Source organism: Xenopus laevis, chromosome 7L, assembly GCF_017654675.1.
Source record: "Xenopus laevis strain J_2021 chromosome 7L, Xenopus_laevis_v10.1, whole genome shotgun sequence".
NCBI classification, from domain to species: domain Eukaryota; kingdom Metazoa; phylum Chordata; class Amphibia; order Anura; family Pipidae; genus Xenopus; species Xenopus laevis.
In genome coordinates this window covers 34,049,232-34,077,111 of record NC_054383.1, presented here as the reverse complement: position 1 = coordinate 34,077,111, position 27,880 = coordinate 34,049,232, and the positions used below count along the sequence as shown (strand labels likewise).

Sequence of the window (27,880 nt, the reverse complement as noted above, 5' to 3'; positions counted from 1 at the left end):
GGGTTGGTGGGAATGCAATGGCATTTTTATCAAAGACTCATATATCCATTAAGGACAGTTCAGTTATTTTTAGTCATGTTAGGGTTGATATTCATGGATGCCTGATTATTATTCCTTATTGTTTTTCCCTTGCCATCAATGGAAAGTGAAGCATAGCTCTAACTTTGATCATTTTGATCTGTTATAAAATGAATTAGGCACCAATATGCACCCATGTTGGCCAAGGCTTTGATTATCTGCTGCACTCATGTAAGTTATTGGCCATTACTTTGCATTCTGATAATGTTAATCATTCTGGTACAAAATAAAATGTTTACATTATATTTCTTCTTGTTGAGTTTGTCTTCTCTCTTGTTGAGTTTGTATCATGTTTAGAATCTAAATCTTTTTCTGTGGTAATTACATGTTTTGAGAAATGTCCCTGAATTTGGCTAGAAAAACAGAATGGAATGATAATCCCTGCCTAAACAATGGTTCCTTGCTCCTTTACATAAATCTACTTGTGCTAATGAAGTGATATCCTTTATTAACCCGGCTGCCAGCAGAGAGATTATATTATGCAAAAAATGTGTAACACAGGAAAATAACAATTGTTGGAGTAAACAATACATAAAAGAAGAGGCATAAATACAGCTCTACTCTTATTAGAATTAATCATTGACTTTCATTTTGTATTCTTGGGGTGAGGATTCTGTAAAAATAAACACTGTGTGCAGAAAACATTAAAGTCATACTTACACATTCCTATGAAAAGAGAGAGAGGTGTCAGTATGGCTTAAAAGGAGCATGGACAATAATTTATCCATAGAAAAGTGCCAAAGGCCACCCCAGTCTAGTGTCAACAAACCAACAGCTTTAGAACCTGGGAACAGAGAGGCAGCTGGGTCAGCCTGGAGGTAGACTGATCCTTCAAAAGGATGGAGTACTGTTTTCAGTGGTACTCCTAGTAAAGCCTATGGAACAGTCAACCTCAGCACAGCATTACCAAAAGAATGAAGGATATCTCGGAGTTCTTTGACCTGTATAAAAGTACTTGGCCTGTACCCTGGTGCTTTTATATGGTCTTAAAACTCCTCTGTGACTTCTAATATCCATAAAACCTTCTGCATGCAATAGATACAAGTTCCTAGCCCCAAATTCAGAAGGCAAACAACTGTTGTGTATGTAAGTTAGCAATTAATAGCATGTAAGGAATACCTTGCTGTTCAATGACTAATGAGTTTGGTGCTTGTCATTGAAGGTTAGCTCCTGGGTCACATGGCTGATTCTAACCGCAGGATCTATGGAGGAGAAACGAGAAGTTTTCTCACACGTCGTTCACATTGCAAAGTGTTGCTGGAACATGGGCAATTACAACGCTGTCATGGAATTCCTGGCAGGCCTAAGGTACTCTTTAAATTAAGAAGAGGTAAAAGCAGCTATTATAAACACGAGCTGGCTCTGCGTCAGATATGGTTTTAAATAGCTATGAATCAGAAGAGTTTTTTGCTCATTGTTTTTAAATAACCAGAGTAAGTTCTAATGTTTATATTGCCAAAGGAACAATGTTTACTTGGCTGAAATATTAAGTAGAAATAAAGTAAATCTGAATCCCGCAAAACCGTTGATCAGAAGGAGAATGTTGATGAACAGGTTTAAAGCTCTCAAGCCTATCAAAGTATTTCACAGTTCAGAGACATTAAAAATGTCCGTAAGTGACCAAGTTTATTTAGTCTTTTACTATAGTGTTTGTGGGTTGGAGATCACAAACCTTCCTTATTTGAAATAGCACCATGTTGTTACAAAGACACATTTGGCTCTTCTATCAAAACAATAGGAGATAAAATGTTTGATTACAACCAGTTTGATGTACTTGATGTTCCTGTACTTCACCAAACTATATAGCTTTGCCAGACCATGGAGGTGCTATATATAAATTTAAATATATATAAATTTCAATGACTTATATGCATGGTATTTGCATTAAATGGCTATAGACAATGACAATACTGTCCAAGTATAAACAATCCTTTGTATATATATATATTGATGAAAGAGCTGTCGCTAAAACTTTATTCTGTTCATTGCTCTCTGGTTCTTCTATTCCAATTAGGACAAGGAAAGTTTTAAAAATGTGGCAATTTATGGATCAGTCTGATATAGAAACCATGCGTAGCTTGAAAGATGCAATGGCACATCACGAATCATCATCTGAGTACAGAAAAATGGTGAACCGGGCCCTAAATATACCTGGCTGTAAGGTGGTTCCTTTCTGTGGGGTATTTCTAAAGGAACTATGTGAAGTTCTTGATGGAGCAGCAAGTATCATCAGTCTTTGTCCTCAGTACGATGCTCAGAGTGAAACACTGGAGGTAATGGAACTGCATTTTAACAAACTACACAGCTAATCCAACTGCCATGCATTATCTTTATATAATTCACACGAGCTGTGAATATCCTGTAAATATTATCCTTATAAACAGTGCTTGGTGCTCTTATCACAGAAACTTGTGTTTTATAATTAATAATGTACCCCCTGTTGAAAAATATGAGGATATTAGAAGCCACCTTGTAGTTCCATGGTCATGGAACTCCTTGAGGGACTTACAATATACTTATATTTTACAATAAGGTTTACTATATTCACTCTGGCTTTACTACCTTGCGCTCATTTATTTCTTCTTGTTCTTATTACTAGCTAAAGCCTATTTCAAGGGCCTGTAGCCAGTTCAATAAAAGGAAAACAGCATTTACTAGGAATAGCAGTACTATTACATATAAAAAAAAGGTTTTTGAATCTTCTAATAAAAAGGTAAATAAATAAGTTTATAGTATGAAAAATTGTCCTTGGATGTGACTTCCACCACTTCAAAGGCGTTTATATAGATAGGTATATATATAAATGCACATATACAGCGCTTTCATTGTGTGGTATTACTGACCCCTTAAGATGCATTATTTGGGTGTACAGTACCTGGGACAGTATATTGATAACATAGTATAACCTAATTTACATAGAATGATCCTTTTTGTCTACTCTGGTTATAACCTGTTTGCAGAATACTAACATCCTTGACCTAAAAAGCCTCTCCTCCACCTCCCTAGTTCCTGGCAATGAAATTATTTCAGTCACTTTAAAACACACTTTGTTATTTATCTGAAGACCTGACATGCTCCAAGTCCGTTGTCCATTAAGGCAATTAGATATGTTGACCAAATCACTTGACTATTCCTCTTCCAGTAATTATGTTAGTGCATTGTTTGACTTTCAGATTTCTTTTTACCAAGACTCAAATAAAAAATTAAATTTACTCAACATTTAATCCAAGTTTTTATGCAACCCAGTGCACTGGAGTGCACTCATGAAACCACTTGTGCACACTGATTGAAAACCGTTGAAATGCTTTCTTGTCATTTAACCATAAAGCATTTGCTTAACCAGACATTGGATGTCAGTTTTCGGAATATTTGTAGCTCAGCTTGTGTATATTGCAATTGTGTGACGTAGGCTTCTACAAAGAAAGAAAAAAATGCATGGTGGCCTAGATGATGCACTTTATTTTATAAATACTAATACTATGGCAGTACATTTGTATCATGTTGTATTTTCATATACATGCCATATACAGAATAAGCACAACTTCTATTTACCCTCTTAGGATTTTCACTTCAGATGAATCCAAAACTCTGTATTGTCCAACTTTATTTTATAATTATCATTTGCTAGCTTTCCCCTGGTCCTCCTCCTAACTTCTTGCCACCTTCCCAGTTTCCCAACAATGTGTCTGTCTTGTTTTCTTTTGGCTCTTCACAATGATCCAATGAGGCAGGTAGGAGGACACACACTACTGTTGATTAAACTGTGCCTAATGCTTCAAGCTCCATAAAAGAATGTGGATTCAGATTTACACCAATTGGGTGAAATGCTGATTGGAGGATTCCATTGCTCACTAACCCTGGAGACCCCAAAAAATGTGAGAAAACTCTGAGCAACCCTGAACTTGCTACAGTTTCCAGCATGCTTTTAGCCCCTGGTGTCTGGAAACATTTGAGTATGGTTGAGCATTATTGTTTAAATTCCCTTTAAAGGAATTGTTCTGTATAAAAATAAAAACTGGGTAAATAGATAGGCTGTGCAAAATAAAAAATGTTTCTAATATAGTTAGTTAGCCACAAATGTAATGTATAAAGGCTGGAGTGCTGGATGTGTAACATAATTGCCAGGCAGTAACCAATCAGAGACTTGAGGGGGGGCACATGGGTCATATCTGTTGCTTTTGAATCTGAGCTGAATGCTGAGGATCAATTACAAACTCACTGGACAGAAATGTACCATGTGGCCCCCCTTATAGTCGCTGACTAACTCAGAGTTATAGAGCTGAAAAGCAGGAAGTAGTGTTCTGGTTATTATGTTAGACATCCAGTCACTCCAGCCTTTATACATTACATTCTTGGTTAACTAACTATATTAGAAACATTTTTTATTTTGCACAGCCTGTCTATTTACACAGTTTTTATTTTCACACTGAACTGTTCCTTTAAAAGCAAACATCTGATTGGTTGTTTGGGCCATTGTTACACTACACAACTGCCTTTATTTCCCAGATATGTTTCTCAGCATATCTGGGAGTGTATTAAAATAACATTTCCAATACAGTTTGTTTCAGGTTACAATGGACAAGATAACTTTCTCCAGCGAATAGGGAAAGATGGATTAAAGAACACGGAGAAAGAGTCCACTGTGAATAATATCATGCAGACAATTCGCAGCTGTAACCGCAGCTTGGAATCTGAAGAAGGGGAAGACAATCTCAGCGAGTCTGGGGGTATGAGGAAAAGCACAGTGATGGACAGAACTAGATTTCAGTAAGCGATCTGCCTTCATGTCCTTCCCATTGTACATTTATATTGATTGTGATTGTCTGCTGTTTGTCTTTGGAGAAAAGGAAATGGACAAGTTGGTCAATCTGGTTTAGCAATTGTATCTTTTTAAAAAAATGCTATTAGGCGCAGAAGAAGATGCAGCCATATACAGATCTTCAGGCATTGCAAAGGAATATACTGTATATTAAACTGCTTAGAGTTTATTTTGTAATTTTCATTGAGACAGATCCATACGGTACTTCTAATAATATTTGTAAATAACATATCTGAACATTTAGGCCACACCAACCAACTGTTTTTTGTGGGACAGTCCCGATTTTGACAGCTTAGCCCTCAGTCTTGGTTTCTTTATGAAATGTCCTGAGTTTCTTTTTGATCTCCTGCACTGACACTAGAAAAAGATACAACGTTTCTAAAACGTAATTAAATAAGATGCGTTTGGAAGAGAGCCCAGAATACTCAACATCTGCACTTAGATACAATTGTAGCTATTTAAGATAAGCAAAGATAAAGTTGTAACGCTAGCATACGTTATAATCCCTCTTTCTGATTTTCAAATTTTGGAAGGTATGATTTAGACCGAACCCTGGCCTTCATTGATCCATCTTAAAACTGTCCCACTTTCCAGTATTTCCACTATTTGGAATTGTGCATGCTAAACTGGGATAGCTGCTGGTATATAGTTCATAAATATTCAATGTCATTAAAGAAGTAAACCTATATTTTAATCATAGGGTCCTCACAATAATCCCCTCTTCTCCCTAGCCAGCACCCCATAACTGCCCTGCTTCCCTGTACCTGAACTGAAAAAACAGAGCTGCAATATGTATGAGTGCTTTATCTTCTTGCTCGAGCTCTGACTGCCAAAATGGAGCATGTGCATGGGAACGCAGTATGTTCTCTTCTTCCAACATGTACAGTGTGCTCCAAGTTAGTGATCTCCACCAGAGAGCCAAGGCCAAGAAGTGAAGGGACCAGACATGAAGGCTACTTCTGCACAGCTCTGCCTTTCCAGTACAGGTTCTCAGAAGAAAAAAACTGTAGTGTGTCTGTCTGGTAAATTTTGGGAAAGGGACTGAGCAGGGTCCCTATGATTAAAGCATGGCTTTTCATCTCCGTTAGCTATATGATTCAAATTGAATTCATTAGCTATATGATTCAAATTGAATTGGCCGCAGGAAGAAAATGATTCCAGCCTTCTTTGGTTTAAACTTTTACAACAATCAAAAGTGACATTCGGTCCAAGAGAAGACTGACCAGCCATTTATATTGGTTCATGAAATACAGTTAAGCGTTTCCTGTCCCTCCTGCTTATTTCATTTACCTGCTGATCTAAACCTCATTTTACCGAAATAATTTGTTTTACTAAATTTTCCTAATAATATTAAAAGCATCTGTTTCAGGGCTGAGTTGAGGTATCCTTAGACTGTAAATGTTTGTTTCATAACAAATTTCGCTGACGAACACCATGGGAAGAAATATTTACGGTTGTTTTAGGTTTTAGCTTGTAAAAATATGCCACTAACCCAATGTTATATTAAGGGGGTTATTTATTAAACCTCCATTTTTTCTGGTTAGGCTTTTTGGGGGCAAAACTGCGATATAAGCTTCATCGCATAGCTATAAGGCATTTTATAAATATAATGAATTAAACATTAAGTACCATTTCTGAAATAGGCATCTACATACATCTAACTTCATAGTGCTGCCAAATCCTTAGAAGCAAGGGAACTCAGTACAGCCTTTATTTGAATTATTTCATCCCTTCTTTTGCTCATATTTGTTTTGTGTTCCCAAGAAGGTCAATGAGCCAAACCAGGTTCTGTAATTTAGATCAATTGAATTTAATGGCATCAGCTTTTCTTTGTGATATTGATTTGATAAGAATGGAGATAATGTGAAAATGAGTAGACTTTGCATGCCCAGTACATGGACATATATTTCTTCCCGCAGCCATATGTGCTGTATATAGGCAGCAGTGCTGTTATTCAAAGATCTTTAGCTGTTCAGAGATAGTTGCCATTTCTTTAAAAATAGAGAGGCTCATTTATCAACACTTGTCCATGGACAGTTACCCAAAGCAACCAATCAGTGATTCGTTTTTTAAAGCCAGCTGCAAGTAGAACAATGAATGCAACAATCTGATTGGTTGCCATGGGTTATTGCCCATGGGCAAATTTGCCCAGTGTTGATAAATGACCCCCAGAGAGTCAAGTGTAAACAAGGCAGGCATATTTCTAATTGAAGATCCTGGTCCTTGAGGACTTGGGAAGAAGGTTTGTGCTGTGTTGCTATAAGAAAAATGTCTGTGCTTGCTCTAAACCTTTTTAACCCTTAACAGTGTTTCAACAATCAAATATTCCTTCAAAGATCCTCCAATAAGGATTCTGTGTGCTGCGTTTACTCTTAACTCTCTATTCTAGGTGTGATTCCTCTAGATTTGCATTGGAACCATTTAATCTACAGCCCTGGCAATCATGTCTGTCTACAGGCACCATCTATTTTACAATAACAAAACTGAAAAAGGGCAGCTTTTCTAAACAGTGGAAGTGTTAGGGTTAGTTTCATGGTCCTGTTCCTGAACAGCACTTTATTTTCCCTTCTGAGGTTAAAATACAGTGTAATAATGACATGTAATAATCTCAGCATGTTAGCTAACTGGTATAGTGCTTGTTGGAATTTACATCTATGGGGAATCCTTTGGGTATCTTTACTCACAACTGAAATGGCAACGTTGGAGTGCTAGGAGTGCAAAATGTTAGCGTTTTGGAGAATTCCATAGTTTGCAGTGGGACAATTAGTTCAATAATTTCAGTGCAAGTGGTGATTTTTGATGTGAGTGTATTTGGTTGCACACATGTAACTGTACAGTGATACTCAATATGTTTTTAGCCTTGATATAAAGGAGCATTTTATAGAGCAAAGTTAAAACTGATTTACCTCATGTCTTAAAAAAGGTGCACTTATAGTATAATAATAATCTGTGATTTATATATATATTTATGATCTTTATCCTTCTAGTTGAATACCTTTGTTCATAACTTCTTTGCTCATCTTCTCCTTGTGTTATGTCTCTACTATCCATTCTTCATGTTATTTTATATTTAAAGTTTGTCCATTAACCTTCAATATATTTCCTTATATAGTCTTCTGACTCCTCCCTTCTCTTATGACTTTTCTCTTCAATTCTCTGCAACTCACACATTTTCTGTGACTTTCTATTTTCTCTTCTGTTCTCTCTTCTACAGTCTTCCTTTCTTTCAGATCTTATGCTTTCAGTCTAAAGTTTTCTCATTTGCTCAACACATTTCTCCCTTTCCACTTTATCTACTTCTCTCCACTTCTGTGCTCTGCTTACTGTTGTCTCTTTTTTCTGCAATTTCTTCTGCTCTCTGTTCCTTTTACCTATCTTTTCCTTCACTTCCCAATATTTTTTTAGTACAGGTATGGGATCCCTTATCTGGAAACCCGTTATCCAAAAAGCTCCAAAGTCAGGCTCAGTCATAGAGTTTAAACTAATTGTTATAATTCTTATTTGTAATAATAAAACAGTACCTTGCACTTGCACTCCTAACTAAGCTGCATAAATCTATACTGATGGTAAAATAATCCTATTGGGTTTATTTAACATTTAAATGTTTTTAGACCAAAGGTATGGGTGATCCGACATACTGAAACATACCTTATCTGAAAAACCCCAGTGCCAAGCATTCCAGATAATAGATCCCATACCTGCACCAAATTTAGCAAAACAAAATGTAATCATCGAATGAGAGGAGTTGCACTTCAACACTTTTCAGATACAAGTTACGATTCGTTTAGGTACCCCCCATCCTTCTGTATATTAATATTGTATTACTGAGTTATGGATTTTGAACATAGCAAATATAAAGGGAGTATATAGCCATTTGTTACATCTCTATCCATCTTTATCTGTTAATCCTATGCTCCTTAATATATTAGCAAAATAACTGAAATTCTATTGCTTTACCTGAAATGAAAATCATGTGTTCTTAGTTATTATTGTGTGTCAAGGGAATTTTCATGATGAAAAAATAGCAAATAGCAGTGTTAAAAGCAGTTTTTAGATCCTGGACATCTTTAACTGCCAGTAAGAATTATTATTGTTATTAAAAAATGTACTGTTTGTTTATACCATTAGGTTTATTATGGGAGACTTATCTGACTCTGAAAGTGATATCTTTGAGCAATCAAAAGAATGGGAACTGCATAGAAGGGAAGAGCAACAGAAGGCATTCAGCCATGGAACAGAACTAATTCCCTGGTATGTGTTATCCATGAGAGCAGATGTCTATCAGTTTCTTCAGCAAGGAGTGACTGTCATCCGCTATGACCAGGAGACACACATTTCTGTTCGTTGTTTCCTTCAACTCCAACCAGACAACTCCACATTGACTTGGACAAAGCCAGCCACAACATGCCTTGCAAACACTAAAAATAAATTAGGAACTGTAGGTAGCAGTGCGGAGATTAAATTTCAGTTCCTTGCCAATGCTGGAATGAATGGACTGGCCGAAGGATTCTTGGACTTATTCTCTGTGAAGGCAGTTTACATGGGACATCCGGGAATTGATATGCACACTGTGTGTGTTCAAAACAAACTATGTAATATGAACCTAGAAGAAAATGGTGTCACATTGCTTTATGGGCTGCATACTACTGACAACAAATTGCTGCACTTTGTAGCCCCAAAATACACAGCCAGGACATTGTATGATGGACTTCTGGAATTAACCAAGGCAGTACGGAAGATAAAGCGCTTTCCTGATCAGAGATTACAGTGGTTAAGGAAGCAGTATGTTAGTCTCTACCAGGTAAATAATATTGTATATCCAGTACTGCTGCGTGTAATTGATAACATTGCCCCAAAGTGATCAACATAAGGATGCCTGATTTACTAATATTCTGCAATTATTTTTGAAAATGTAATCAATTCTGATAAATTGGCCCATTTATCCAAATGACTAAAGCACTGTAAATGTGCCCATACATTAAGGGGGTTATTTACTACAATCCAATGCAAAAATCACGAAAAAATTCATGATTTTTTTTTTGATAAAATCTGACATAAAAAATCATGAATTTTTAGGAATTTATTAAACCCAGATGATGTAAAAATCCGAATCTGAAAAATCCGGCATCACAGACCAGTCAAGGTTGCATGGGAGAAGTCCCCATGATTTTTTTAATGTGCACTGGGTTTCGTGCAATATCCTGAAGTTTTCAGAGTTTTCAGGTGAAAATGCCGAAAAATTAATAATAAATAAGCGTAAAAAAACCCGAGTGGATTTGATCGGAGTTTGCAGCAGAAAATATTGAGATAAATTCGGACTTTGATAAATAACCCCCTAAAACATTGGGATTTCCCAGTTTGAATTTCCATAATTCTAATCCTTAATGGTTTTCCATCACAGACCAGTCGAGGTTGCATGGGAGAAGTCCCCATGATTTTTTTAATGTGCACTGGGTTTCGTGCAATATCCTGAAGTTTTCGGAGTTTTTGGGTGAAAATGCCGAAAATTTTTGAAAATCTGATTTTTAACCGCAAATCAAATTTTCGGGAAAATGTAATAATAAATAAGCGTAAAAAAACCTGAGTGGATTTGATCGGAGTTTGCAGCAGAAAAATTGAGATAAATTCGGACTTTGATAAATAACCCCCTAAAACATTGGTATTTTCCAGTTTGAATTTCCATAATTCTATGGACACATGACTGTTTTTTTCCTTGTGCATTAGGTGCAATTTACTTAAGTACCTAGTGATATTTCTGAAGCACTGGACTTGCTTTGTAATTTTGAAAACATTTCAACCACCAAGCGGCATTTCAGATGAGAATCCATTCAGATAAGTGGAGAATGATATTAAGTCAAGATGCTTTAGACTTGTCACTCCTAGCTACTGATTGCCATCTTATTTGGGGCAAATATATTATTAACGCATACAAAAATAACAATAGCAAATTGTGGAAAAATTCTACAGGAAAATGTTGAGTTACCGAAAATGATTTTTTCAGGCCAGTGTATGGATAGAAAGGTACCCCAGTTTTAAGTCAAAGCAGATGTAAGTAAGTTATGTAAGAAGGAACTCGGCACAATATGTAAAGAATTCAAAGTTTGTGTATACTGAAAATACACTGCTTCACATTGAGTGACAAAAACGACCTAATGACAAAATAAGTCTATTGAAAGGGCAAGGCAAGTACAGTAGGTGGAGCATTCATTGGCACTAGTGAGATGTTTGGTTAGTTGGCGGCATTTTCATATCACAAGCTATTACCATAAGCCGCGAATGAAAGGCACCCTACAGTTGTTCCTTGATTGATAGTTCTATAGACGTAGTATCCATGGAGCTGGAGATCCCTGGCTTCCTTTCCAGACTATCATAATCCTTTCTAATAAATATTTTCTACTCTATCCCTTTCACACTATAGTGCAGGAATGCAGAGCATTACAATTTATAGCTTTCTCTGCTGCTGTCATTGTAGGTCTTCTGTCAGATGTAAATACCTTTCTCTCTATTCCTTGTGCTTTGTTTAGTAATGAAAAGTAACAATATATCTTTATTGGAAACCACACTTGCGATAACGAGGTTTATTCCTTTAGTCAGGCCCACAAAAACCAACCCCCTTTCTGTATAAATCTAGACAAGAAGAAGAAGATATTTTGTAAAAGTAAATATAGCGGATAAAGAAATTATTCCAAGACAAAAGACAAAAAGGCAAAAAAAGAGAAGAAAGGCAATGACTTTGGTTATCATAGTATATATACTGTAAATAAATATCCTCATTGTTGACTATTTAACACACACATACAGACACACATGGGGTCGAATTTGAAAAACGTTGAAATTCAAATTCAAAAAGACCAACTGAAATTAAATCAAAGGTTTTTTTTAGTACGAATCGTAGTAATAGCGCATTCTAATCAAACGTACAAAAACTTTGATTTTTCAAAGTCCAACAATTGACTCCAAATAGGTCCTAGGAGGCCCCCCCGCATAGGCTAAAGCAGCAATTCTGCAGGTTTTAGATGGCGAATGGTCGAAGTCGAATTTGGACTACTCCCTAGTCGAAGTACACAAAAATTAGCTTGAAATTCGAATTTTTTCAATTCGAATTTCAACTTCGACCTTTGATAAAGCTGCCCCTTACTGTATATAATATTACTTTATATTGATTAATGTTTAAATGTTAGGGCTCATTTTTGACCACATAAAAGTGAAAAAATTGCCTTTCCTTGCAATTCTGTATAGTTATAGATGTGTTGTGCTGGTGCGTCCATCCCACCTCCTTTTCCGAATCAGGCTTAATGTGTATATTGATGTAGGGGAACCCTGGAACTATCAGAATCTTTAAGCTGGTGATAGCTCCAGGGTTCTTACAGCAGCCAGCACAAATACCTGCAGTGTGCTTGCACCTAAAGATTGTGTCTCCTATCTATATGGGAGTATGTCAACATGCACAGATCTGAGCAAACTCTTCCAAATGATTTAAAATGGATTTATACTTAATGGGATTGATCTATGAACCTATGAAGTGTAAGCATCAACCAATCAGAAGCTAGTGTTGAATAGTCTTTTACATTTTGAACAGTGTACTGCAAATCAAGTCAAAGTTTATTGTCATATGTAGAGAGTACAACGCATGCAGTACAATGAAATTCTTACTCGAATGCCCTCTCCTCAGAATAAAAAAAACACGCTGTTTTACTTGCTTAAAATGTTACAATAAAATTCTATCTGCTCTAACCACCATATACTATCAACCAGCCATAATGCAAATAATGCAAATATGAAATATAATGCCTGGCAAGCTCAACAAGCTCTGTCTACTGCAACCACCAACCATATAGTGCTAACATAAATGTGTTAAACTACTGCTAAGCATATATTATACATTATATCACATCACAAGTATAAGATGGGCAGTATTTCATATAACTGCTATTTTAAACAGCTCAGATAAAAAAAAAAACATATAATAGGTTTAACCAGTAATGTGCTTGTATACACTCACAGATACATACACACACGTGTATATACACGTACTTTTTAACCAAAACAATGAACAATGCACATATATGGATACATTTTCATCTGAAGCGCATAACAAATCATCAGAAACCTAAATAAATCCAGTTGTAAAATGTACATTATACACACATAAAAGTCTGTCATTAATTTTACTGACGTAGCTAATCTTATTTCAAAATCCCCATGCTGCTGGGTTTGAACACACTACAGACAGCAATGCAAATACATACAGTATTGAAACTTTCCATTAAATCTAAGCTATAAAAAAATGACTGCTCTTTTTTTTTTCATTTTATACAATAACATTACAAATCTTGATTAACGTTGTTACGTTAAAACCATAAGACGAAAAGAAAACATCTGATGCACGATTATGGGTTATTAAACTTGTAGCAAACTTTGCACCTTACCCTCATATATGGTTATAAACTGTGGCTTCTGTCTGCCTTTCCATAGCTCCCACAATACATTGGGTTTTTAACACATCCGAATGTGCTGTGGTGGTGCAATAATTTAAAGGTTTTATTAAAAAAAACTCCTTTTTTATGTTATACTATAAAACGCATACAATACATTAATTGGCCTATATGTAAATAATGCAAATAACTGATAATTATTTGGCCAGAATTACAGTTCTTCAATAAGTTATATGCACATTAAGGGGCAGATTTATCAAGGGTCGAATTTCGAAGTAAAAAATACTTCGAAATTCAACCATCAAATTAAAATACTTCGACTTCAAATATCGAAGTCAAAGGATTTTTTACCGAATTTGGCAATCGAACGTTCGAAAGAAAATCGTACGATCGTACGATCAAATCAAATTAAATCAAAGGATTCGAACGATTTTAGCGTATGATCAAACGATTTTACTTTGACCTCTAAAGACTTAGAAAACTGCTCTAGAAGGTCCCCATAGGCTAACATAGCACTTCGGCAGGTTTAATTTGGCGAAGTATTGAAGTCAAAGTTTTTTTAAAGAGACAGTACTTTGATTATCGAATGGTCGATTATTCGAACGATTTTTACTTCGAATCGAAGTCAAAGTACTTCGAAGTCGTAGTATCCTATTCGATGTTCGATGTATCCAAAGAATTACTTTGAATTTCGAATTTTTTTACTTTGAAAATTCCCTCGAATTCACTGCTACCCTAAATAAATCTGCCCCTAGAATTTTCTTTACTTCTCCCATGAAGGGTTTGATGAACTCAATATCTCAAGATCTATGAATGTACTGTACTGTATACCCAGCTACCTATAACATTCTCATTTCAGATTATTTTAACATTCCCATCCTCTTCTCCACTTGCATTAATTCTTGAATTAATTGAATTCAGTCTTTTTATATATTTTTTTTACCAATCACCTATTCAGCTCAAGTATACTAACACCAGGCAGAAATAGAATTCATTGTTCTTTTATTATTTTTGTATTATTATTAACAACATTTCTATGCCTACTACTCTCACACTTTTCATGACTATGGGACTGATATATGTTGTTCAAAGGTACTTTTTTTTAACACGGTAGTAATGATACTTACTGGAGCTAGAGGTATGCAAAACTAGAAGCTAGCAAGCTAGGCACTGTCTATTTACCACTAGTTTGGGCCCTGGTTGATCAAAAGTACTGGCAAAAGACTGGCAGAGTGAGATCCGGTTATTTTGTGCACAAACCTTGGGTGCCATTCTAATTTGGCCCACCACTTCTTACTGCTCTTTTTTTTTCTTACCGAAAAATACCAATGTATTCACATATAACAGTTTCTTTTCTGCCTAGAATGATTTGCTGTTTCTAAGCTCTAACATCGTATAACAAAGAATACTTTCACATTCACTATTAGATTTCTTTCTCTATATTAACTTGATGCAGCTCTAGGTAGTCTTACTACATCATTGAGATGCTATTTATATGTTCTTGCATGAATGAGCTTAGCAAATATGGAGTATGTTTTTGAGCTGGGCAAGTTGCCCATAGCCAGGACCGCCATCAGAAATCGTAGGGCCCCATACGACAAAATTTCGCGGGCCCCCTGGCTGCACCCACCGCAAGCCCCACCTACAGGTCTGCCCTCCCCACCCCAAAATTCCGCCCAACCACACAGTAAAAAAAACAAAAAAATATTGGTGGCTAGGGTTCCCACATGTTAATAAAAAATAAAAAGATATTGGTGGTCAGGGCCCCCCATAAAAAAACATTTGTGGCCAGGGCCTGCCCATTAAAAAATATTGGTGGCTAGGACCCCACATGAGAAAAAAAAGTGGCCAGGCCCCCCCCCCCCACATTATGAGAAAATTGGTGGCCAGGGCCCCTTAAACGTCCATGCCTTCCCGAAGTCAGCATCTCTCAGAAAGTTTGGGGCCCTTACCCTCGGGCCCCCTACAACTCTCCCCCCTGCCCCCCCCTGATGGCTGCCCTGCCCATAGCAGTCCAGCATATATTTGATTTCCTTGGTATAAGAGTAGTATACTAAATTATAGCAGTTGCCATTGGTTATTGAGGCATTGAATTGTCTATACCTCTTCTTCAATGAGTTTAAGTTTAGTTTTCGACTTCTCTAAAGTATCAATTCTTGTGTGGAGGCTGCTCACAGTTACCAAGGACAACATATATCTAAAGGAACAGGAATCAGACTGCGTTATGTACAGTGCAAACGACAATATTAGTCAAACTATGGTGCAGATGATGTACTTTATTCAGGTTGATGTCCAATAAATAGATAATTTTTAAAGTAAAAGCACACACGCTGATTTGAGTTCCATGTTTTAAGCAGCTGAAATATATGACACCTCTGCCCCCTATGATTTTCACTGAAATAACTTACAAGTGATAATTCCTGAGCATGTCAGCCATAGCTGCCAGGAAACATAGAGCTCAAAGAGCCAAAAAGTACCCAGTTTGTACTACCCTAAGGGATTGGCATGAATCCACTGAACAGGAACACTTTCTAAAAGTTCTGATTCCAACACCATATAGAGACATAGAGGCCCATTTATCAAAGGTCGAGTTTCGAATTCATGTGAGTTTTTTTTTTACTCCAAATATACTCGAAGTTCGATTGGGAGGGTATTTAAAGGAGAAGGAAAGGCTAAAATTAAGTAAGGCCTACATAAATACACCAGTAAACCCTCAGATAATACTGCATCTGTTACTAAAGATCCCTATCATTCTTCAGAAATATATTTGTGATAGAACTTTTCAGAACATCAAAATTATTCATATGATTAATATATGGTCCATTAATGTCAGATATACCCATGCTTTTTAAATTAACTACATTAATCCACAATCCTTGTACAGAACAATATTAGACAAATCACATACAAACAAACGGTAATAACAATACCTTTGCCCTGGAATGACTTTCATTTTCAGATCCGTGTTGATTGCCTTATGCTCCATTTCATTCCTCATGTCTAGGCAATGATAAGAGCCAGATCCCGTACAAGCACATATATATATTTCTTTTTTTGCAATTTGGAAAAAAAATCACCTAAATTAAGGGTAAATATTTAGCCAATGTTAAACACAGATAGCTGCACTTTATATTTATTTACACCAGACCATGGTTGTTATGAATATTCTCAGAGTGATTTCCATAGTAGCTTTAGTGAGTAAGGACAATGTATATGCACGCGATCCTTTGTTACAGAATAGGAACATCTCCAGTGTATATAATCTATCTGCACAACCTCCTGGCCTCTTAAAGTATAATGTTAGTTTCTATCTGTTTAATGTATTCTATATATATTTATATACATGCAACTGCAGATGACTTCAATCTGTTTTTTTTTTTCAGTTTAAAATACTATTGTTTAGCTCAGTTTATAAATATGTATTTGAACAGGTAAAGTATTGAAATAGCTTGTAATAACAGAGATCACATTCACAATATAAGACGTTTTTAAACATACCAGATCATAATACTGCAGTTTGCATGTCATTATGAACGCTCGGAAAAACATTGATACTGGGGTTGTTCACCTTTAAATTAACTTTTAGTCTGATGCAGAGAGTGTTATTCTGAGACAATTTGCTGTTGGTTTCCATTTTTTATTATTTGTGGTGTTTGAGTTATTTAACTTTTTATTCAGCAGCTCTTCAGTTTGCAATGCCAGCAATTCAGTTGTTAGGGTACAAATTACCCTAGCAACCATGCATTGATTTGAATAGGAGACTGGAATATGAATAGGAGAGGCCTGAATAGAAAGATGAGTAATAAAAAGTAGCAATAACAATACATTTGTTGCCTTACAGAGCATTTGTTTTTTAGATATGGACAGTGACCCCCCCCCTTTGAAAGCTGGAAAGAGTTAGATGAAAAAGGCAAATATTTTAAGAATGATAAAAAAATATAAAATGAAGACCAATTGAAAAGTTGATAAGAATTGGACATTCTATAACATACTAAGGGGCTTATGTATTAATCTCCGAATACCCTAAATCAGAAAAATTCCGATTTTTCGGACCTTAGAAAAAAATCCCAAATTTTCGGGATTTATTAAAGTCCGGTAGTATCAAAGCTTTCGGGGTCCTGTATTAGTCAATGGGAAAGGTCCCAGTGTCTGTGCTGCTGTCAGTACCGATATCCGATGATTTCAGGGATTTTGGCCCAAAAAGTCCAAAAACAATGAAACATTTGTGTTTTTTGTGGAAAACTTCTGACTTTCGGGCAAAGGTCCGAAGCTTGCCCGAACCGATTTTTTTTGTATGATAAATAAGGTCCATTTGGGAATTCCCGAGTTGCCCGGATTTTTATCTTAGAAATACTGAGATAAATTCAGAGCTTGATAACTAACCCCCTAAAAGTTAGCTTAAAGCTGAACCATCCCTTTAATATACTTTTTTGCCAGGCAGATGTGTTTTTTCCCCCATAATCGCATATACGATGCAGTTGCACTTGCTTTTGCCCCAAACAGGGCGTGAGTGGGTTGTGTCTAGCATTTGAGAGTGCCATTTGCCTCCTATTTGCGAAAGTCTGGTGCAACTAGTGACACAACCAGCTGTAAGAAACCTGGAGCAACTATCTAGTACAGGCTGGTGGTAGTAGCTCCAGTGTCCCCCAGTATCAAAAGGTGCAGTTACCCACCATTCATCAGGATGGATGCACTGGCAACTATGTTTGAACTCAAGTATCTTTAAGAATTACATTAATTTGGGCTCTTTACTGCATCCATTTTAGAGCACCCACACTTGCAGGTGGGTTAATAAATAAGTGATACTGGACTGTTTATCACCCACCCATTGGTGCTCAGTTATCAAAATGCCAGGAATTCATGTGTTTTAGACATACTTCAAGTAAAAAAAATATATACATTTTTGATGTCAAACTGATGTTTGTTTTTTTCTTTTTAAGGAGGAAAACAGATTTGAAGGACCAACTTTGGCACAAGCTATTGAACTTTTTGGAGGGCGGCGATGGAGTACAAGGAATACAAGCACAGGGACCTTAACCAAAGGCACAGAGAAACCAAACGTGCAGAGGAATAACACTCTCGGCATCAACACAGCCAAGAAGAAGAAGAAAGTGCTTATGAGGGTACAGAATTGTCAATTTCACTTTCAGTTCTATTAATATGGGTTACTGCCCAGGTACAATTTTTCACCGTATCGGTAAAGGAGCCAATATGACTTCTAATATTCTTGTGTGTTAATTGCAATTGCATAACAATGGGTGAAATTATGGATCTGGGGAGTGATATTTCCCTAGAGATGACTGAGAGGAAGGACTACATTGAAATAACTCTAACAATAATAACACCTTCCTAGTTTCATTATACATGAATGCTTTGCAGGTGCCTCTGGGTGACACATTGTTTAAATCAGAGAAAATCCTGGAATCTAAGACTTCTAACCCCTTCAGTGGGATCAATGGCACTGGAAATCCTTGCAGGATTATTGTCCAAACTCCAATTCCTTTGGGAATACATTTTATCTGAAAAAGATGGTTACTTCAAAAGCAGAGATGGATAATAACCTGATTATCTTTCTATTTATTTTGCATTAAGTATAGGACAACTTCACTAGTTCTTCAAAGGTAGAATCTGAAAAAACTGTCTGACCCAAGAAACCTGGCTGCCCCAAGAAACCTGGCTGCCCTAATTTAATGTCATCATGTCTGAGTCTGATTTTTGTACTTTTATCTGACTACAGGATGGTCTCACCTGGCAAACATGCAATAGCAAAAAGATCTGCTTGTCAGTTGAAATGTATTTTTAAAGTGGTCTTTCTTTTTGGATTCAATGATTTTAGGGGACCTTTTTAAAACTACCTGATATTTATACTTATAAAGTAAATGATACCTTTTGGTGTCGTGAAAATTAAAGGTGCTTCTTCTGGAGATGGGAAAACAATATCATTCCTAATTGTTTGGTTATATAGTAACAGTGTCGAAAATTGTTTAGTAACCCATGGCAAGACATCAGTAGTTTACTTAGTCTAATGTAGTTTTGGAGATACAGTGTCTGCTGGAGGGCCCATGTAGACAACTCATTGGGAATGTAGTTTAAAAAGTTTAGTAGAAACAGTCAGTCAACTCATAGCTGAAATGTCAACTCATGGTTCAACAAACTGCTTGTTTCTTCTCCAAGAACAACCACCACCACAATGTAGAGAATTAATCCAAGAAAACAGACAGATTCTGAAGCAGAAAACATGGCTGGACACCATCATCCCACTCGTATTGCCCCCTGGGTCCAAAGCATGTTGTGATACCCAATGAAACTAGACCTAGAGGAACATTATGTTTAGCACCAACTATATTAATGACTGCATCAAGCTCCTCTAACATTTCACATGACTTTGGCACATTTACTAAATAGATTTTTTAACTTATATGCAATTACAATATATGCTTGCAAAAAGAAAATCAAGGTATGTTATATACCCTGTGTTTTCAGGGTGAGAGTGGAGAGGCAGCCGATGATGAGATGGCAACTCGCAAAACCAAAAGTTGCAAAGAAAGTCGCAGTAGAAGTGGCTCTGATCCTCCAGAAATTGATGAGCAAGAAGAGCAAGGTTTGAAATCAGAAGTATTTCTCAGTATTGTTGCATCGTGCGTAGCTAACCTCATTTGGAATTCATAGGAGGTCAACATACTTTTTTTTATTGAAAAAATTGTTCAATATTTTACAATGTGAGATATCAGTATAGATTGTTTACACAGCAAGTGCATCATTAAAGGGTAACTATCATCAAAAAAGGATTTATTTATAGCTGAGAAGAATGTATAATATTGATTTATCAGTATTTAAGAAAACTAACATATCCATTTTGAAATATAACAATTTTTCTAGATCATAGAGAAATGTACAATATGCATTCCATGCTACTTGTGTTTCTGTTTGCTTCCTTTCAGTAATAGCCGTGACCAGTGGTGCCCAAGTAACCAATTATTTTATTACTTCCAGGCAGCATAGAGTGATAAAAAGCAATAAAGGGAAAACACTGCATAATGGGTAAAAAACATGCTGCTGATTTGCAGGCCCACATTGCAGTTTGCGCATTGCACTTGCACCCCTAAATGAGATCTAAAGTGTCTTGAAATTAGTGTTTTGAAATTAAAGCAACTCAAGTTTTCCAGCACTAGCCCAGTTCACTAACCCAAGCCTCATATTCTCCTCATAGTCCATTGCTAAAAATGGTTTAGGTTAGAGGTGTCTGTAAATATTACAGGTACGTTTTACTAATAAACTATTGAAATAAAATCATTGCTTTATCTGGGAAACGTTTTCTGAACTACGATTTCTGGGCATAAATAGAACTTTATAGCAGCAGCCAAAATTTAGCACAAGGATGTTATTTAGGCATAACTAGATTGGGAAGCCCTCAGGCTGGCCTCACAGTATGAGAATCAATACTAAAGGGTGCACATTATTTTCAGGCAAAAGCACTTTTTATTTTTGTAGAGTTCCCTTTATGAAGAGTTCTTTCTAAAAATGTCTCAGGCAGTCCTGCTCTGAAAACTCTCTTCTGCATATTTTATCCCATATGTGCAAAGCAAACAAGTTTTTTTAAGTCTTTAAGTACAGGTAGGGGCTAAATTATCCGGAAACCTGTTAGAATTCAGAATTTAAAGGAGAATTCAACCCTTAACTAAAAAAAACCATACCCACCGGCCCTATGTAGGGGTTTCAGGGTCGCTAATGCTATGAGTCAAGTTGAGAACCTTTCTTCAGGCTCGAGTGTCAGCCAGTTAGCAGTAGCGGTAGATAGGGGTCCAAGAATATTATGGCAGCAAACAAATATTCTTTCTCCAGATCCTCTGGGCTCTCTCCATTTGTAAACTATTGGCTTAGTGGGAACATTATCCAAATACTATGAAAGAAACCTTGTGGTTATCTTAATATGCTCCTAGATAGCATCTCATACTGCTAAGTATGTATAGCTTCTCTGAGCTATTACACTTAGGGGCTGATTCACTATGGGTCGAATATCGAGGGTTAATTAACCCTCGATATTCGACTAGAAATTGAAATCCTTCGACTTAGAATATCGAAGTCAAAGGATTTAGCGCAGAAAATTCGATCGAACGATCAAAGGATTATTCCTTCGAACGTTGGATTAAATCCTTTGAATCGAACGATTCGAAGGATTTTAATCCAACGATCGAAGGAATATCCTTCGATCAAAAAAACTTAGGCAAGCCTATGGGGACCTTCCCCATAGGCTAACATTGACTTCGGTAGCTTTTATCTGCCGAACTAGGGGCTCGAAGTTTTTTTTAAAGAGACAGTACTTCGACTATCGAATGGTCGAATAGTCGAATAGTCGAACGATTTTTAGTTCAAATCCTTCGATTCGAAGTCGTAGTCGTAGTCGAAGGTCGAAGTAGCCCATTCGATGGTCGAAGTAGCCCAAAAAAACCTTCGAAATTCGAAGTTTTTTTACTTCAAATACTTCACTCGAATTTAGTGAATCGGCCCCTTATTGTCAGAATCCTTGCTGCATCTGTGTCCAATGTGTTGTCGCTGTGTTATATGCTATTCTGCAGTCTTTATTGCTTAGTTTTAAATAAACAACAAATAAAGAGTGTGTTTGTATGACAGTCATTTGTTATATCTGGTTTCAGATCTGAACATTATTGCTGGATATTCACCATCTCAAATGCTTCCATCCAGAAGAGCTCATTCTATGTCTACTGCTGGCTCTCCAAACTTGACACCCGGGCCATCAATCCCACTGCGACCTGCCTCCTCTCCTATTTTGTCCAACTCAAACAAACCCCAGTCCAAGTATGTTAGAAACTGTTTTGTATCTAAGAGAATTACAGGGAGCAACTGCTATTTTCATAGTCAAAATGACAGCAAATATTCAGACTTTTCTTGCTCGGAGTTATAAATCATATTGCATTTCTGAAAGCACTATAAAATCATCAGTGGATTTTTCTAAGCCTGTTTTGGCAGCAGCAAGTGTCTTCTATCTTTTTAATAGTACTGCCAAATGGCACAATACGCTATAAATCTGAACATGAATCTTCAAATTAAAAATCATTAAAATATTTTAATTCGTAGATTGGCACGGTTTGTTTGGCATTAAATCAGTAAGAAAATAAATTCTTTAAAATGTTTTTTTTTTCAGTACATGGAGCAGTTCAAGTTGGCACGGAAGAGTTAAAGGTGGGATGAAAGGCTTTCAATCATTTATGGTTTCAGACAGCAACATGAACTTTACTGAATTTGTAGAGCTTTTCAAATCTTTCAGGTACACAGAGGTTATCTCTCTACTGTATGTCCCATATATTTGCTCTTGTGTTTTATTGCAATTTCTCAACCAACATTGTACTTTCATAGTGTAAGAAGTCGGAAAGACCTGAAGGACATTTTCGATGTGTATGCGGTGGCGTGTAATCGATCTGGTTCAGAATCCCCGCTCTATACTAATCTGACAATTGATGAGAATGTCAGTGGAGTTCAACCCGATTTAGGTTTGTGCAGAGCTTTCTTGATGGATATTCTTAAAATGCTCAATAATTAATAATTGGATATTCTTAAAATGTTCAATAATTCAATTGTTAGCTTTTCAGCCTAATGTAGATTAAACAGTCACGCATTGCCTCCTAGTATTTCCATGAAGTATCATATCACAGTTTTTCACTTTTTAATGTGTTAGCGTGAGATGGTAGAGGTAGAGACTGCCTAAACTGGAGGAAAGTGAAGACTGCAGATTGGAGAAACTCACGGATTAAGGACTAAGGAAGAGAAAGATATGTTCAGGCATTTAGCCTACCATCTTTTTCAGCACCTAAAAGCACAGTTAAATCACCTGAAATCACATCAACCACTTCCTATTATATTTTACTATATTCTAAAGCCTTCTTTAGTCCACTTGATGTGGGCAGGGGGCAAAGTTGACAATTGCTTATGTAAAAGAGACATTTCTTAAGAAATTACTATAACAAGCCTATTATACAGTTCCTTGTAAACAACAAGGATGATGACCTAGACACTAGCGGAGAGCAGAATTTTTGGGAAAATAATTGGCACTGATTTTTTTCCTTCTTTCATTACATTCCCCCATAATTGTAATTGTGACACTGATTAGCAATGCTTTGTGGCCTTGACTTTGGACATGTCCTTTATTTAATTTCTGTTTTATGTCAGATATGAACAGACAACAAGAAATCATTACTGTAAATGAATTCCAAATTAACATATAGGCTTTCTAAACATCCTGAATTACATTTCTGTTTGTCCAGACTATTTAACCGCATTACATCCTTATTTTATTCCGTAGATTTATTGACCAGGAATGTGTCCGACTTGGGTTTATTCATTCGCAGCAGACAGCAACTGTCTGAGAACCAAAGGCAAATCTCCGATGCTATTGCTGCCGCCAGCATTGTAACTAATGGAACCGGAGTAGAAAGCACATCCCTGGGCATATTTGGAATGGGAATTCTGCAGTTTAATGATCTCCTGGTGAATTGCCAGGGTGAACACTACACCTACGATGAAGTTCTCAGCATTATTCAGGTCAGAAGATAAGCTTTATACAATGAACATGTCGGTAATGCAATGAATGCCATGTGCTGTAGTCCTCATAAACCTTGCTCTGATTCGTTTCCAGGACGAGCTGCCTTGATTGAAATCTTAGAGAGATGTTTATGATGAGGACTAGCTCAGCCCTTGTTGTAACATACCATGGGTATTATAAGATTTTTTTGGTTCTCCTGTAGAAGAAACAGGCTGGTTGTAATCCTAATGTTAAAAGTGAGGGCCTGGGTCCTGGACAGACACCTGCAAGCACAAATGACCGACCCAGTAATAGTATTCCTCTGTACTTCTCAGCAGACATATCCTGATAACTGGGTTATATTTCTCTGAGAACAGCTGATACTTTCAAGGGATTCAGAGTGCTGATGATCTGATGCAGTCATGAAGAGATTAGGGGTCATTTACACAACCACAAGGGCACTTTAAAGACTGCAAATTTTCCCAAAGTCAGTTGGCTGAAAAATCCCATTTGTTGAAGGTACTTGTGTATACTTGTGTACTTCCATATATTTGTGCTTGCTTAGTGCTTCCTGCCTCAAAGCACAATTGCACTACTTTTAACACATCTGCTACAAATGCGTCGGGCACAACTTCCTCGCTGCAACAATGCTGAAATTCTGGGGAAAAAACATAATTTTGATTGCAATCAAAATTGCAAAAAAAAATTTGGATTTTTGATTGCAATCAAAATTGAACTTTGCTCACTGTACTTGCAGTCAAAATGTGCCCTGTTACCAATCTGTACAGAGTGACTAGCATTGTGGGAATCCCTTCCATGCTGTATCACAAAGTGTAACTATTCTTTAAAAAATAATGCATTTTCGCTTAATAGGTAAAATGGTTATCTACCAAAAAATCAGCATTAACGCGTGACATTTGGGGGCACATTTACTAAGCTCGAGTGAAGGATTAGAAGTAAAAAAACTTTGAATTTTGATTTTTTTTTGGGTACTTCGACCATCGAATAGGCTACTACGATCTACGACTTCGATAGAACTAAAAATCGTTCGAATATTCGTCCATTCGATAGTCGAAGTACTGTCTCTTTAAAAAAAACTTCAACTACATACTTCGCCACTTTAAACCTACCGAGCTACAATGTTAGCCTATGGGGACCTTCCCCATCACTTTCCTAAGGTTTTTTTGATTGAAGAAAAATCGTTCGATCGATCTATTAAAATCCTTCGATTCGAAGGATTTTATCGTTCGATCGAACGATTTTTACTTCGATCGAACAAAGTATTTGCCAAAAATCCTTCTAATTCAATATTCAAATTCGAAGGATTTAACTTCGAGGGTCAAATTCAAGGGTTAATTAACCCTCGATATTCGACCATTAGTAAATGTGCCCCATATATTTGATATTTTTAAAATATGTCTGTTTAGTGCTATTAATGTTTATGACATTCTACCAGTACTTGCATAGTAATACGACCCAGTGCTTCATATGAAGTACATTTTATTTTGCATGTCATTACTAAATGGTCTCAGAATTTCCAGTTCTCCATACAGGCTAATATATTAATAAATTAATGTGCTATGAATGTACTTGTTCTAGTTCCAAGTAAGGCAAAAGTACAGTGAGTATCACTTAAAAAATTCTGCCTCTTAAACACACACACACAAAGGTAATAAACTGAATTTAGAGTCAATGAAAATTAAATAGAATGTTATAGTGTGACTTTTGCTCTTTTCTCCCTCATGCAGGAATGTAAGTGATAGATTATTACAGTAATTGCTACTCATGTCCCTGTATATCCAGATACTCTAGTTATGTAAAAGTAAATCCCAAACAACAAAACAAAAAGGTGTATATATATATATATATATATGCAGGTTGATACTGAGTAAATAACTATGTCACTGTACAAATGACCCACTAGTGGTAATTAGTCTAATTGGACCAATCACTTAATTATATTACTAAACCGCACTGCAATAATTTAAAGCTCAATTGATATAAATAAATAAATTGGAAAAAAAACACTAATGCTAACAGTGATTACACATTACTTCATAATTGTAATTCACTAAAATTCCTCAATTGAATTAATGGAGGTCAATAAATTTAAGTGAAATATTGATGATTAATAAAACCAATGTAACATAGTGAATAGATGAAATATGAAGAGTTAATAAGTGCAGTGCCAATAAATAGTAATCAATTTATCATCCTAAATTCATTCCACAGTTATAATTAATTTATAATGACCATTAAATATTAGGATAAGAAAATTAAATCATATCTGCTGGAATTCATGAAGTAAATTCATTTTGAGAGCATGTGAAAATAAAGTCTTTTCAAAAAATCTATATCCACTGTATGTGCTTCATATAAAGTTTAGAATGTTAAGAATTATGACCCTGTGCCGCTCAAGAGGATGGCATAATTTAGGCTTTTATTCATTCTTCACCTAAGGTACATATCGCTTTCATTTATAAATATCATTTAAAAAAAAGAAAAAAATAACCATTTGTTCTGTTTTACAGAAATTTGAACCAAGTATTAGTATGCGCCAGCAGGGGCTAATGTCGTTTGAAGGATTTGCCAGGTAATACTCACCAGCCACTACACTGTTTTATAGTAGCCTTTTGCTATTCTTTGACATTGAGCTACTTTTCCATTTGTGCAGGTTTCTGATGGATAAAGACAATTTTGCCTCAAGAAATGATGAGTCTCAGGTGAACGTAGAGGAACTTCAGCTGCCCCTTTCCTACTACTTCATTGAATCTTCACACAACACCTATCTTACTGGGCACCAGCTAAAAGGAGAGTCTTCAGTAGAGCTGTACAGCCAGGTAGGTAATAATTTGAGTGCCCACCTAATTTCTTTATAACAACTTGTCTTGTTTTCAGCTTATCTGCTTACATCTGCTTTCATCATCATAACTACAGCATGTAGTCCTGATGTAGGAGCTGTTCAGCAGGTGAACAAGCTTTTAGATGATAGCAGTTCAGGATTATTGTTTCTAACTCCCCAACCCCAAAGCTAATTTTGGAACAGGACAGAAAAGCATTAGGACATAATTACCAAAACTTTAAAAAGAGCTCACCGGAAGAAAATTCTTCCACTCTCTAATCACTTGTATAGGATTTTTTCCGGGTAATGTTTAACAAAGGGTGAACTTGCAAATGATAGTGCAAGAGTGTGCTCACTTGAAAAGAACTTGCACCGCAGGGAATGTGGCCCCTCTCCCTAGTGGTTAAATTAAAATCCGGCCAGTCCTGTCTTTAATGCCTGCCATTGCAGCCTGTGCCCTCTTTTGTTCCTTAACTTACACGTCTGACTGGTGCCTATGTGGCTCCCTCCTCCTTTGTGGGGTAAGCGTCAGCTCTCTGCACGAGTGTGGAAGTTCATAAAGATCAGAACTCATTGTGCAAAGTGGGAAAAAATGTTCAATTGCTGCCTTTTTTGCATTTTGATCCTTCTTGAATGACATTATAATTTTAGATTTCCTACTGTTGGTGAGGATCACGTATTCTAATAATGTATGTACATGTGAAGAGCAGCTTTTCAACTAAGCTGGGTAGAATATCTGTCCATTTTTATTTTAATGTGGCCATTTAATATGAAACCAAACATACCATTGTGATAAGACTTTATTCCTATGACCGCATCATAGTGCCTATCTAAGTATGTGTTCTTGATGCAACAACATGGGAAGCTTTGGCCAAAATAAAGAGGAACACTTGAGAACATTTCAAATGACTTAAGTAGCTGGAAATGAAACATACTGGAAAGCAGCCAGTATGGACAATTCTGATTTTTTTTTCCCCTTTAAATCTTCATTTGTGTATTCAGGCTTTGTTTGGGCAGCAAATTGGTCAGCATAGACTACTATTTTGACCCATGCTGCTAAATTTAAATTTTCCCACAGGAAACACTGTCCTAGCATGCCAGCTAAATCTCAGGGCTGAATGTAGTGTTAGTACTCTGCGTGGATACATCTCCACAACAAAGCATATTTC

The 27,880-nt window shown here is 36.4% G+C and overlaps 1 protein-coding gene across 4 annotated transcripts in view; it reads left to right on the top strand.

Moving 5' to 3' along the window:
* The window catches only part of LOC108696196 (1-phosphatidylinositol 4,5-bisphosphate phosphodiesterase epsilon-1), a 186,907-nt gene that overhangs the window by 119,005 nt on the left and 40,022 nt on the right, over positions 1-27,880 (top strand). For all 4 annotated transcript variants that reach the window (XM_018225335.2, XM_018225334.2, XM_041568759.1 and 1 more), the window contains 12 exons: positions 1,241-1,386; positions 2,093-2,351; positions 4,637-4,845; positions 9,026-9,698; positions 18,273-18,455; positions 19,816-19,933; positions 21,987-22,149; positions 22,496-22,618; positions 22,708-22,841; positions 23,651-23,889; positions 26,401-26,462; positions 26,544-26,709. In XM_018225335.2, coding sequence (XP_018080824.1) covers positions 1,241-1,386; positions 2,093-2,351; positions 4,637-4,845; positions 9,026-9,698; positions 18,273-18,455; positions 19,816-19,933; positions 21,987-22,149; positions 22,496-22,618; positions 22,708-22,841; positions 23,651-23,889; positions 26,401-26,462; positions 26,544-26,709 — 2,475 coding nt within the window. The remainder of the gene's footprint in view (positions 1-1,240; positions 1,387-2,092; positions 2,352-4,636; positions 4,846-9,025; positions 9,699-18,272; positions 18,456-19,815; positions 19,934-21,986; positions 22,150-22,495; positions 22,619-22,707; positions 22,842-23,650; positions 23,890-26,400; positions 26,463-26,543; positions 26,710-27,880) is intronic.